Source organism: Stegostoma tigrinum, chromosome 1, assembly GCF_030684315.1.
Source record: "Stegostoma tigrinum isolate sSteTig4 chromosome 1, sSteTig4.hap1, whole genome shotgun sequence".
Lineage (NCBI taxonomy): Eukaryota > Metazoa > Chordata > Chondrichthyes > Orectolobiformes > Stegostomatidae > Stegostoma > Stegostoma tigrinum.
The window spans coordinates 191,394,919-191,409,779 of record NC_081354.1 but is presented as its reverse complement, the minus strand read 5'-3'; the positions used below and the strand labels follow the sequence as shown (position 1 = coordinate 191,409,779).

The following is a 14,861-nucleotide window of genomic DNA, read 5'->3' as shown; positions in this document are numbered from 1 at the left end:
ATACCAGGAGCATGCACTGGGGCGCAGGTCTCTGGCACAGAGTCTGTCCCTCTTGCACAGAAGGGAAGGGGGGATAGGAAGAGAGTGTCAGTCACTGGGGACGCAATAGTTAGAGGGACTGACAGAAGGTTTGCCAGGAACGAAAGGGACTCATGGTTGGTGTGTTGCCTCCCAGGTGCCAGGGTCCGTGATGTCTCAGATCATGTCTTTGGGGTCCTGAAGGGAGACGGTGACCAGCCTCAAGTCATGGTCCACATAGGCGCCAACGACATAGATAGAAAGAGGGACAGGGATGTCAGGCAGGATGTCAGGGAGCTAGGGTGGAAGCTGAGAGCTCGAACAGAGTAATTATATTTGGTTTGTTACCTGTGCCACGTGATAGCGAGGCAAAGAACAGGGAGAGATTTCAGCTGAACACGTGGCTGCAGGGATGGTGCAGGTGGGAGGGCTTCAGGTACGTGGACAATTGGGGCTCATTCTGGAGAAGTTCGGACCTCTACAAACAGGACGGTCTCCACTTGAACCAGAGGGGCACTAATATCCTGGGTGGGAAATTTGCTAGTGCTATTCGGGTGGATTTAAACTAGCTCAGAAGGGGGATGGGAAACTGAGGTGTAGTCCTAGTACACAGGAGGATGAGTATAGGGAGGACACGGTCAGGACCTCACTGTCACAGGAGTGTGCTGGCAGGCAGCAAGCTGGGTTGAAGTGTGTCTAGAACAGATAGAACATAGAACATTACAGCACAGTACAGGCCCTTTGGCCCTAGATTTTGTGCCGACCTGTCATACCGATCTCAAGCCCATCTAACCTACACTATTCCATGTACGTCCAGATGCTTGTCCAATGATGACTTAAATGTACCTAAAGTTGGCGAATCTACAACCGTTGCAGGCAAAGCGTTCCATTCCCTTACTACTCTCTGAGTAAAGAAACTACCTCTGACATCTGTCCTATATCTTTCACCCCTCAATTTAAAGCTATGCCCCCTCCTGCTCACCGTCACGATCCAAGGAGAAAGGCTCTCCCTATCCACCCTATCTAACCTTCTGATTATTTTATATGTTTCAATTAAGTCACCTCTCAACCTTCTTCTCTCTAATGAAAACAGCCTCAAGTACCCCAGCCTTTCCTCGTAAGACCTTCCCTCCATACCAGTCTACTTTAATGCCAGGAGTATCCGGAATAAGGTAGGTGAACTTGCAGCATGGATAGGTACCTGGGACCTTGATGTTGTGGCCATTTCGGAGATATGGATAGGGCAGGGTCTGGAATTGATGTTGCAGGTTCCAGAGTTTAGATCTCTCAATAAGATCGGGGAAGGTGGTAAAAGAAGGGGAGGTGTGGCTTTGTTAGTCAGGGACAGTATAACGGTGGCTGAAAGAACTTTTGACAAGGACTCGTCTACTGAGGTGGTATGGGCTGAGGTCAGAAACAGGAGAGGAGAGGTCACACTGCTGGGACTTTTTAATAGGCCTCCACAAAGTTCCAGGGATGTGGAGGAGAGGATCAGCAAAACGATTCTAGGCAGGAGTGAAAGGAACAGGGTGGTAATTATGGGAGACTTTAACTTCCCCAACATTGCCTGGAAATGCTATAACTCTAGTACATTGGATGGATCAGTTTTTGTCCAATGTGTGCAGGAGGGTTTCCTGACTCAGTATATCGAAGGGCTGACAAGAGGGGAGGCCACACTGGGTCTGCTACTTGGTAATGAACCAGGCCAGGTGTTTGATTTAGTGGTAGGTGAGCACTTTGGAGAGAGTGACCATAATTCGGTTATGTTTACTTTAGCGATGGAAAGGGATAGGAACATGCCACAGGGCAAGAGTTATCGATGGGAAAAGGCAATTGTAATGTGATTAGGCAAGACTTAGGAGGCATAGAATGGGTTAGAAAAATGCAGGGGATGGGTACAATCGAAATGTGGATCTGGTTTAAGGAACAGATATTGCGTGTCCTTGATAGGTATGTCCCTGTCAGGCAGGGAGGAAGCGATAAGGTAAGGGAACCGTGGTTTACTGAAGAAATTGTATCTCTTGTAAAGCTAAAGAGGGAGGCTTATGTGACGATGAGACAAGATGGTTCAGATGAGGTGATGGAGAGTTACAGATTAGCCAGGAAGGATTTAAAGAGAGAGTTAAGAAGAGCAAGGAGGGGACATGAGCAGACATTGGCAGGTAGAATAAAGGAGAACCGTAAAGCTTTCTATAGGTATGTGAGGAATAAGAGGATGAGTAGGAAAGGAACAGGGCCAGTCAAAGACAGAAGTGGGAAGTTGTGTGTGGGCCCTGTGGAGATTGGAGAGGAGCTAAATGATTATTTCTCATCTGTTTTCACTGAGGAACAGGAGAATATTGTAGAGGAGATGACTGAGTTACGGGCTATTAGAATTGAAAGGATTGAGGTTAGTAAGGAGGAGGTGTTATCAATTCGAGAAGGTGTGAAGGTAGATAAGTCCCCTGGTCTAGATGGGATTTTTCCGAGGATTGTCTGGGAAGGTCGGGAGGAGGTGGCAGAGGGATCTTGGTGTCCATGTACATAGATCCCTGAAAGTTGCCACCCAGGTTGATAGTGCTGTTAAGAAGGCTTACAGTGTTTTAGGTTTTATTGGGAGAGGGATTGAGTTCCGGAGCCGTGATGTCATGCTGCAACTGTACAAAACACTAGTGTGGCCTCACTTGGAATATTGCGTACAGTTCTGGTCGCCCCATTACAGGAAGGATGTGGAAGCATTGGAAAAGGTGCAAAGGAGATTTACCAGGATGTTGCCTGGTCTGGAGCGCACACCCTATGAAAAAAGGCTGAGGGACTTGGGTCTGTTCTCATTGGAGAGAAGGAGACTAAGAGGGGATTTCATAGAGACATACAAGATGATCAGAGAATTAGATAGGGTGGACAGTGAGAGTCTTTTTCTGAGGATGATGGCGTCAGCTTGTACAAGGGGGCATAGCTACTGCCTGCCAATGTCGTTAACTCAGCCACATTAGGGGCATTTAAACAGTCCTTGGAGAAGCATATGGATGATGATGGGATAGTGTAGGGGGAGGGGCTTAGATTAGTTCACAGGTCGGCACAACATCGAGGGCCGAAGGGCCTGTTCTGCGCTGTATTGTTCAATGTTCTATGTTCTCATAACAGGTCGTGTGTAATGGCAGGCGGTGATAACAAGGCCTGGTGTGTGGGATAGGGGGCCGGGACATGGGAGTGTTTAGGCCCCAAGCTTTTTTTTTTGTTCCTGATTTACAGCATCCGCAATTCTTTGGGTTTTTGTTTAGTATTCAATCACACTCCTGACTTGTGCCCTGTAGAGGCTGCACAGACTTTCAGGGGTCAGGAGATGAGTTACTCACCACAGTATTCCTAACTTCCACCCTGCTCTTGCAGTCACTGTGTTTATGTGGTGAGCCAGTTGAATTTCTGGTCAATGACAACCTTCAGGATGTTGACAGTGGGGGAATTCAGTGATGGTAACACCATTGAATGACAAGGAGTGTGGTTAGACTGTCTCCCATTGGTGAATGTCACTTGCCACTTGCCATCCAAGCCTGGATACTGTCCAGATCTTGTTGCATGTGAATATGGACTGCTTCAGTATCTGAGGAGTCACGAACGTTGCTGAATATTGTGCAATCACTGGTGAACATCCTCAGTTCTGACCTTTTGATGAAGGCAAGGTCATTGATGAAGCAGCTGAAGATGGTTGGGCCAAGGACACTACCCTGAGGAGCTCCTGCAGAGATGTCCTGGAGCTGGGATGATTGATCTCCAACACCACGACCATCTTCCTATGTGTCAGGTACGACTCCAACCAGCGGAGAGTTTGCTCCCTGATACCCATTGAATCCAGTTTTTCCAGGGCTCCTTGATTCCACACTCGGTCAAATGCACCCTTGATGTCAAGGGCTGTCACCCTCACCTCACCTCTGGAATTCAGCTCTTTTGTCCATGTTTGAACCAAGGCTGTAATGAGATCAGGAGCTCAGTGGCCCTGATGAAACCCAAACTGGGTGTCACTGAGCCGGTTATTGCTGAGCAGGTGCTGCTTGATAGCACTGTTACTGACACCTTCCATCACTTTACTAATGATCGAGAGGGACCGATGGGGCAGTAATTGGCCGGGTTGGATTTGTCCTGCTTTTTGTGTACAGGACATACCTGGGCAATTTCCCACATTGTCGGGTAGATACCAGCGTTATAATAGTACTGGGACAGCTTCGTGAGGGGAGCGGCAGGTTCTGGAGCACAAGCCTTCAGAAGTATTGCTAGAATTTTGTCACGGCCCGCTTTTATCAGGCAAGTGTTAGTTAGAGCAACAGTGCACAGAACAAGAGAGAGGCATGTTGAGCTCAGTTGAATAGAGGGATAGAGCACAGCGATAGAGTGACAGACCACAGCGGGAGAGAGAGGGATAGAACACCGCGAGGGATGGAGAGATAGGGGACAATTACAGAGTTGTCTCCCTGGGATGCTGTACTCTTTGTCTCCTGATGAATGATTTGCTACCCGTGCCACCACTTTTCCCAATGTGAATTGTTTTCAGCTATATTTGATGCTATATTGTAAATTTAACCAGGCATACACCTGCCCTGCTGATGTTTTGCTTTCAGTGCCATTTTACTGCAGAACTGTTTTGATTAACTTGCTTTTCCATCATTCTTTTTCAGATACATTGGATACTCTAATTACCTGACTACTTTTCTTTCTTCAGTACTTCAGACCACTGAACCTTCGCGTTTGTCCAGTGAGAGTTGATGTGTGGGGTGTAGACCCATTCAGAGTGGATTTGGATGCTTCAGTCACCCTGACTCGATTTCTCAGCTGGCGGTCGAATCGGCTGAATCGTAGAATTGTGAATGACAATGCCCAGCTCCTTATGTGAGTGAATTTAAACGTTTTCTACAAGGAAACCATGGACAGTTGTACCAACTGATCCAGAGAGGTTAATGTGGAATCAGGCTGACTGCTCACTGAGGTTTGACGTGTTTAAGTTTGAAGACTGACTGACTGACTGACTGGCTTCAAACACAGGCACAATGAGCAGCGGCTGGGTTCCAACGTGCAGATTTGATTGATACCTGGAGCAAGTGAGTTGAGTTTTGGGAAAGATTGGGCAGACTGAGCTTACTTTTACTGGAGTTTCGAAGACTGAGTGGTGGGACTTGATCAAAGTGTCCAAGATCTCAGCAAGGTGGAAGTGAAAAAGATATTTCTTCTTGTGGGTCAGTCCGGAATTGGGAGATACTAAGGTGGAATGAGATGTTGCCTTGTTAGGTCAAAGTTGAGGGGAATACTTTTCTCTCAGAAGATTGTGTGATTTTGAAACTGTTAGAAAGTGATAGAATCCGGGGCAGAGAGGAGTATTGAGTTTTGGGTTGGCAGTGGAATTACAGGATCTACCCAAGATGTTGCAGAAAGGAGAATGTTTTATTCTCTTGGACTACTTTCCAGGTGAAGCAACACTTCACCTGCACTTCCCAGAATCTAGTCTACTGCATTCACTGTTGACAATGCCGTCTCATCTACATTGTGGAAACAAAGCGTAGTCTGGGTGACCGCTTCACAGAACATCTATGTTCTGCTCGCATAGAACATAGAACATAGAACATTACAGCACAGTACAGGCCCTTCGGCCCTTGATGTTGTGTCGACCTGTCATACCGATCTCAAGCCCATCTAACCTACACTATTCCATGTACGTCCATATGCTTATCCAATGACGACTTAAATGTACCTAAAGTTGGCGAATCTACTACCGTTGCAGGCAAAGCGTTCCATTCCCTTATTACTCTCTGAGTAAAGAAACTACCTCTGACATCTGTCCTATATCTTTCACCCCTCAATTTAGAGCTGTGCCCCCTCGTGCTCGCCGTCACCATCCTAGGAAAAAGCCTCTCCCTATCCACCCTATCTAACCCTCTGATTATTTTATAGGTTTCAATTAAGTCACCTCTCAACCTTCTCTCTAATGAAAACAGCCTCAAGTCCCTCAGCCTTTCCTCATAAGACCTTCCCTCCAGACCAGGCAACATCCTAGTAAATCTCCTCTGCACCCTTTCCAAAGCTTCCACATCCTTCTTATAATGCGGTGACCAGAACTGTACACCATACTCCAAGTGCAGCCTCACCAGAGTTTTGTACAGCTTCACCATAACCTCTTGGTTCCGGAAAAGACCCTGAACTACCTGTTGCCTGCCACTTCAACGCACCACCCTGCTCCCTGGCCAACATCTCTGTCTCTGGTTTGCTGCAGTGTTCCAGTGAAGCTCAGCGCAAGCTGGAGGAACAACACCTCATTTTCCACATGGGGACCCTACAGCCCTCCGGACTCAATACTGAGCTCAATAATTTTAGGGCCTAAACTCTCCCATGCCCCAGCCCCCTACCCCACACACTAGGCCTTGTTACCACATAGCCTGCCATTACACACCCACCATTGTTAGTCACTAACAGTCCCCATTAGCAACTACTCACCCTCCCAGCTTGATCGTTAGCAACTTCTTTGCCTATCCAACTGTCTCTCTCTCTCTCTCTACCTCTTTAGGTACTATCCTATCGTTTATTCCCGACCACACCCACCTCCCTATTTTCTGCATATAAACTGACGTTTTCCCAGCTACCATCAGTTCTGAGGAAGGGTCACCGGACCCAAAATGTTAACTCTGTTTTCTCCTGCACATATGCTGCCAGACCTGCTGAGCTTTTCCAGCAACTTTGTTTTTTGTCCTGATTTACAGCATCCACAGTTCTTTTGGTTTTTATTAAGTTCATATGTGAAGTTGGAGTATGGGGAAAGAAAGAAAATGCAAAATAGAGCTAACTTATAGGTATGGAAATATACAGAGTATGGTAAATTCAGTTCAGGAGCTCCAGTCACAGGCTGCAATGTGGAATTACGATGTTGTAGCTACAACGGAGACCTGGCTGAAGGAACGCTGACACAAAAACAGAAGTTGCTGGAAAATCTCAACAAATTTGGCAGTATCTGTGAAGAGAAAGAAAAGGCCTTCACCTTCCAGTAGCCTGCCACTGTAACACACCACCCTGTTCCCTGGCCAACATCTGTCTCAGAGAAGAGATAATGGGAACTGCAGATGCTGGAGAATTCCAAGATAATAAAATGTGAGGCTGGATGAACACAGTAGGCCAAGCAGCATCTCAGGAGCACAAAAGCTGACGTTTCAGGCCTACACCCTGCATCAGAGCTCTCTGATGAAGGGTCTAGGCCCGAAACGTCAGCTTTTGTGCTCCTGAGATGCTGCTTGGCCTGCTGTGTTCATCCAGCCTCACATTTTATTATCTGTCTCAGAGAAGCTCAGTGCAAGCTGGAAGAATAGCATCTCATTCTCCACTTGTGACTCCTACAGCCTTCTGGACTCAGTGTTGAGCTCAATAATATTAGGGCCTGAACTCTCCCATGTCCCAGTCCCCAACTCCATGCACCAGACCTTGTTATCACATAGCCTGCCATTACATACTGCCTATTGTTACCCACGAATATTCCCCATTACCAGCTATTCACCCTCTTAGCCAGATCAGGATTGACTCCTTCATCTGTCCAATTGCTGTTCTCTGTCTTTGGGCTCTATCCCCACCTGTCATTTAGTCCATACCCTCACCCGCCACCCAATCTTCTGTATTTTCCTAACTACCTTCAGTTCTCAGCAAGGGCCAAACGTGAACTCTATTCTCTTCACAGATCCTGCCAGACCTGCTGAGCTTTTCCAGCAACTTTTGTTTTGTTTCTGATTTATAGCATCCATGGTTCTTTTGGTTTTTATCAAGGAAAGCCAGGACTGGATGTGAAATATTCCTTGGTAAAGTTGTTCTGAAAAGATGGAAGTGGAAGGAATGGAGGAGGGGGTAGTTGGTTAAAGATAATGCCTCAGTATTCATGGGAAGAATCAATTACGCTTGAGTTAAGGAATTGAAAGGATACAATTTCATTGCTCCTTATAGTCCACAACTAGTGAAAAGGACGTCGAAGAACAAGCCTGTGGGGAATTAGAGAAAGACAATCATTACAGAGAGTAGTTATAATGGAGAGCTTCAACTACCCAAATATAAATTGGAATAAAAAACAGAAATTGCTGGAAAAGCTCAGCAGAACTGTTCTGAGGAAGGGTCACCAGACCCAAAATGTTAACTCTGTTTTATTCCTTCACAGATGCTGCCAGACCTGCTGAGCTTTTCTAGCAATTTTTGTTTTGTTTCCTGATTTACAGCATCTGCAATTCTTTCATTTTTTATTTGAAAAACTGGAATACTCAGGTTCAAAAGACAAAAAAATTGGACTGCCACAAGGATTAATCCTGAGGCCTCAGTGATTGACAATATACTTCAAGGACTTGAGGAAGTGTCATGTTCTGGTGGTGTGCTAACAGGAGGGTCATGTTCTGGCAGGAATGAGGACATAAGGAATCTGCAAGTCAAATAAATGAGTGAGTGAGCAAAATACATTTAGATCAAGTGTGACGTGGAAAAGCATGAGCTTTGGTCTGAAGAATTAGAAGGCAATTATGTAAATGTTGAGTGGCTCCAAATTTAACAGCAGTTGCCCTCAGTCAAAGCATCAGTGATGACGGAGCATAGTGAGAAATAACAGGCAAAAGGTTGAGAGAGAATATTTCTCTCCCAGAGGTTAGTTGGTGTCTGGAATGCGCTGTTTGGGAGGGTATATATTCACTTACAAAGAAGAACAAAGAAAATTACTACCGAGGAACAGGCCCTTTGGCCCTCCAAGCCTGCACCGACACACTGCCCATCACAACTAAAACTCCCTACCATTCTGGGGACCATGTCCCTCTATTCCCATCCTATTCATGTATTTGTCAAGACGCCCTTTAAAAGTCACTGCAGCAACTGCTTCCACTACCTCCCCTGACAGTGAGTTCCAAGCATCCAGCACACTCTGTGTAAAAAACTTGCCTCATATATCACTTTAAAACCATGCCCCTCGCACCTTAAACCCATGGCCTCTGGTAACTGACTCTTCCACCCTGGGAAAAAGCTGCTGACTGTCTACTCTGTCCATGCTCTTCATAATCCTGTAGACCTCAATCAGGTCGCCCCTCAACCTCCATCGTTCCAGTGAGAACAACCCAAGTTTCTTGCCCTCCATACCAGGCAACATCCTGGTAAATCTTTTTTGTACCCTCTCTAAAGCCACCACAACCTTCTGGCAGTGGTGACCAGAACTGAACACAATATTCCAAATGCGGCCTAACTAATGTTCTATAAAGCTGTAACATTACCTGCCAATTCTTAAACTCAATACCCCGGCCGATGAAGGTAAGCATGCTGTATACCTTGTTTAGTACCCTTTCGACCTGCATTCCCACGTTCAGTGACCTGTGTACTTGTATACCCACATGCCTCTGCCTATCAATATTCTTTAGGGTTCTGCCATTTATTGTATATTTTCCATCTGGATTGGACCTTCCAAAATGCATTACCTCATATTTTTATGAATTAAACTCCACCTGCCATCTCTCTACCCAAGTCACCAACCGAGCTATATCCTGCAGTATTCTTTGACAGTCCTCATCGCAGTCTGCAATTCCACCAAACTTTGTGTCATCTAAAAACTTACTAATCAGACCAGTTACAATTTCCACCAAATCATTTATATATATTACAAGTAGCAAAGGCTCCAACACTAATCCCTGAGGAGCATCACTAGTCATAGCCCGCCATTCAGAAACGTTCCCTTCCACTGCTACCCTCTGTTTTCTATGACTGAGCCAGTTTTTTATCCATCTTGCAAGCTCACCTCTGACCCCATGTGACTTTACCTTCTATATCAGCCTGCCATGAGGGACTTGCCAAAGGCCTTACTGAAGTCCATGTAGACAACATCCACTGCCCTACCCTCATCCATCATCTTCGTCACTTCCTCAAAAAACTCGACCAAGTTACCGAGACACCAGCTCCCTCACAAAACCACATTATCTCTCGCTGATACGCCCATTGATTTCCAAGTGGGAGTAAGTCCTGTCTCAAAGAAACCTCTCCAATTAAAAGTGTGAGGTGGTTCACTTTGGAAGGAGTAACAGGAATACAGAGTACTGGGCTAATGGTAAGATTCTTGGTAGCGTGGACGAGCAGAGGGATCTCGGTGTCCATGTGTACAGATCCCTGAAAGTGGTCGCTGAGGTTGATAGGGTTGTTAAGAAGGCTTACAGTGTGTTAGGCTTTATTGATAGAGGGATTGCGTTTCAGAGCCATTTCGTTAGCGAGAGCAAGGTTAAGAGGTGACTTAATAGAGACATACAAGATGATCAGAGGATTAGATAGGGTGGACAGTGAGAGCCTTTCTCCTCGGATGGTGATGGCTAGCATGAGGGGACATAGCTTTAAATTGAGGGGTGATAGATATAGGACAGATGTCAGAGGTAGGTTCTTTACTCAAAGAGTAGTAACAGTGTGGTATGCCCTGCCTGCCACAGTAGTAGACTCGCCAAGTTTAATGGCATTTAAATAGTCATTTGATAAGCATATGGATGATAATGAAACAGTGCAGGTTAGAAGGGCTTCAGATCGGTTTCACAGGTCGGCGCAACGTCGAGGGCCGAAGGGCCTGTACTGCACTGTAATGTTCTATGTTCTAATAATTTCCCGACCACTGATGTAAGGTTCACTGGCCTGTAATTAGCTGGATTATTCCTGTTCCACTTCTTAAACAAGGGAACAATATCGGCTTAGAAAATGGGAACTGCAGATGCTAGAGAATCCGAGATAACAAAGTGTGAAGCTGGAAGAACACAGCAGGCCAAGCAGCATCTCAGGAGCACAAAAGCTGACGTTTCGGGACTAGACCCTTCATCAGAGAGGGGGATGGGGAGAGGGAGCTGGAATAAATAGGGAGAGAGGGGGAGGCGGACCGAAGATGGAGAGAAAAGAATATAGGTGGTGAGTTGCAGTGGGAGAGAGATTCCCTGAGGTTGGTCCGGAGGGAAGAGGGTAACTTCTTCAGGTTCAGCATCCCTGGAAGAGGCTTGACCTATCCCCTCCCTACCTCCTCACCTATACTCTCCTCTCCACCTATCTTCTTTTCTCTCCATCTTCGGTCCGCCTCTCCCTCTCTCCCTATTTATTCCAGTTCTCTCTCCCCAACCCCCTCTCTGATGAAGGGTCTAGGCCCGAAACGTCAGCTTTTGTGCTCCTGAGATGCTTCTTGGCCTGCTGTGTTCATCCAGCTTCACACTTTATTAACAAAGTATAGAGCTGGATGAACAAGGGTCCAGGGCCGAAACGTCAGCTTTTGAGCTCCTAAGATGCTGCTTGGCCTGCTGTGTTCATACAGCTCCTTTGTTAATCATTTCAATGTCCCTATTTCATTTGCTAACAAGGGGCATTGTTTTCATGTGAGATAGAGCACCGTTAGGTGCTTGGGGATATCAAATTCCCTGTTATTTTGTTGTCCTTGTGTAACGATCTTCTTGCTGTGTCAGGCCATATGGGTGTACTACGTTGGCCTCATGGTTTGTAATTTATTTAAGAAAATGCTGATCAGTTCATTTGGGCCTGTTTAGCTACTTTCTTTCTTGTTCATTTCGATGGAGTTCCTATTCCTTCCATTTTCGCCCTGATATGTTGGAAGTCCTCCTCCCTCCGAGCTTTCCTGCTCCTATGATGCTGCTTGGTCTGCAGTGCTCATCCAGCTCTACACCTTGTTATCAAAGCTACATAGGGGTTTGTGTGTAATATCATGAAGGCTTAGGGTTAGATAATGGTAAGGGGGCTCGTTGAGTCTCCATGTTGCAGAATCTCCTGAACCCAGTATTCACAGAAAGGACAACAGCCTCAAATATTTGCTCAGCTCATATTAATTTTCTTTTCACAGAGGCCACACTTTTCAAAATGGGATAGATGGAGCTTCAACAATACGGAGTATCTGCTCAATGATTAGTTCTGGAGGAGTGAACTCGGTGAGTTCACATTCCCTTCTTATTCCACACGTGCAGACAGACAGACAGACAGACACACACACACACACACACACACACACAGGCACATGCGGGCACATACACATACACACATACACACAGGCCTATACACGCATGTACACACACACACCACACACACATGCACAGACATACACACACCCCCACTCTCTCTCACACACATGGACACACACACACGGCCCTACACACACACACACACACACACACGGACACACACAGGCGCACCCACATAGATACACATACATACACGCGCGCGCGCGCACACGCACTCACATATACACACACAGACCCAGACACGCGCACACACACTACACAAGCACACACACACGCACACATAGACAGTCAGACAAGAGTGACACACACATGCACCCTTCACACACACACACTTACACACACTTACACAGATGCACATGCACACGGACACACATGTAGACACAGACACACGGATACGCACACACATAGACACGGGCACAAACACACATACAGACACATAGACATGCACACACACAGACAGACAAACATCGACACACACGTATTCGCACTCACATACATACATACACATACACACGCACATGCAGACACACACATACACTCACACATGCGCACACACACATACACATACATGCATACAACACAAACAGAGACATACGCACACACACACAGACAAACAGACACACATAGAACATAGAAGAGTGCAGCACAATATGGGCCCTTAGGCCCACCATGTTGTGCCAACCTATTATCCTCCTTGAAGATGAACCTACCCAGCATACCCTACATTTTACTATCCTCCATGTGCCTATCCAAGAGTCGCTTAAAAGTCTGTAATGTATCTGACTCCACTACCACTGCTGGCAGCATATTCCACACACACACCAGTCTCTGTGGGACTTGGCCAAAGAGAGAGGACACTGATATTGAAATGCCCTTCCTACCATTGGAATTTCAGGATTTTGCAGAGGCATCGCTTGGTGATGTTCCCTTTGGGATTGGAGATGTCTGTAAATTGTCCCTATTTCTGATATTTACAGATGGATAGGAAGATGGACTGACCTGTAAACCTTGGGCCTTGGTTAACTAAAGGCACATTCATTTATGCATCTCCATTTGTACATCAACAATGCATGTGAGCATGTGTTTGACCATTGTTTTTGAGTTCATACAAAGCATTAAGACCATTAGACACAGGATACACTGAGACTGCTGGGCTATTCGATCAGAGTTGATATGTTTCTCAATCCCAATCTCCTGCCTTCTCCCTGTAACCCTTGATACCCTTACTTCTCTAGAACCTGTTTATCTGTCCTGCCTTCTCTCTGTAACCCTTGACCCACATACTAATCTAGAACCTGTTTATAGAATGTAGAGCTGGGTGAACACAGCAGGCCAAGCAGCATCTTAGGAGAACAAAAGCTGACATTTCAGGCCTAGAACATTCATCACCTGGGGGAGGTGTGGGAGTGGTGTTTGGGGGAGTGTGTGGGGGTGGGGGAGTTGTGTGGGGGTGCGCGGGGGTGGTGGAGTGTGGGGGCACTGTGTGAGGGTGGGTTCGTGTGTGGGGGTGGGGGCAGTGCGTGGGCATGGGTGCGGTATATGGGGAGTGTGTGGGGGTTTGGGCGGTGTGTGGGGGTGGGGGAGTGTGGGGGTGGGTGCAAAGTGTGAGGGTGGGTTGGTGTGTGGGGGTGGGGGAGGTGTGAGGGCATGGGGGCGGTGTATGGGCATGGTTGAGTGTGTGGGGGTGGAGGCAATCTGAGGGGTTAGGAGCGGATTGTGGAAATGGCTAGCACGAGGGGTCATAGTTTTAAGCTGGTCGGTGGAAAGTATAGAGGGGATGTCAGAGGCAGGTTCTTTACGCAGAGAGTTGTGAGAGCATGGAATGCGTTGCCAGCAGCAGTTGTGGAAGCAAGGCCATTGGGGTCATTTAAGAGACTGCTGGACATGTATATGGTCACAGAAATTTGAGGGTGCATACATGAGGATCAATGGTCGGCACAACATCGTGGGCTGAAAGGCCTGTTCTGTGCTGTACTGTTCTATGTTCTATGTTCTATGTTCTTAAGTGGTGGAGTGTGTGGGGGTGGTGGTGTGTGGGGTTGGGGGTGTGTCTGGGGTTGGGGGAAGTGTCGGGGTAGAATGTAGACTATTACAGTGCACTACCGGCCCTTCAGCCCTCGACGTTGCGCCGACCAATGAAACCAATCTGAAGCCCATCTAACCTACACTATTCCATTATCATCCATATGTTTATCTAAAGACTATTTAAATGCCCTTAAAATTGTCAAGTCTCCTGCTGTTGCAGGCAGGGCATTCCATACCCTTACTACTCTCTGAGAAAAGAACCTACCTCTGACATCTGTCCTGTATCTATCACCCCTCAGTTAAAAGCTATGACCCCTCGTGCTAGCCATCACCATCCGAGGAGAAAGGCTCTCACTGTTCACCCTATCTAACCCTCTAATCATCTTGTATGCCTCTATTAGGTCAGCTCTTAACCTCCTTCTCTCTAATGAAAACAGCCTCAAGTCCCTCAGCCTTTCCTCATAAGACCTTCCCTCTATACCCAGGCAGCATCCTGGTAAATCTCCTCTGCATCCTTTCCAATGCTTCCACATCCTTCCTATAATGCGGCAACCAGAACTGTACACAATACTCCAAGTGCGGCCGCACCAGTTTTGCACAGCTGCAACATGACCTCAAGGCTCCGAAACGCAATCCCTTTATCAATAAAACCTAACACACCGTACGCCTTCTTCACAACCCTATCAACCTGGGTGGTAACTTTCAGGGATCTATGCACATGGATACCAAGGTCTTGCTGCTCATCCACACTACCAAGAATCTTACCATTAGCCCATTACTGGGCTGTGTTCCTGTTACTTCCTCCAAAGTGAATCA

The 14,861-nt window shown here is 46.7% G+C and overlaps 1 protein-coding gene across 1 annotated transcript in view; it reads left to right on the top strand.

Moving 5' to 3' along the window:
- Positions 1 to 1,163: 1,163 nt before the first annotated feature.
- Positions 1,164 to 14,861, top strand: part of LOC132210502 (disintegrin and metalloproteinase domain-containing protein 9-like) — a 60,520-nt gene continuing 46,822 nt past the window's right edge. The window contains exons 1-3 of the mRNA XM_059650860.1: positions 1,164 to 1,190; positions 4,712 to 4,878; positions 11,846 to 11,930. Of these exons, the coding sequence (XP_059506843.1) occupies positions 11,904 to 11,930 (27 nt within the window). The 5' untranslated portion in view covers positions 1,164 to 1,190; positions 4,712 to 4,878; positions 11,846 to 11,903. The remainder of the gene's footprint in view (positions 1,191 to 4,711; positions 4,879 to 11,845; positions 11,931 to 14,861) is intronic.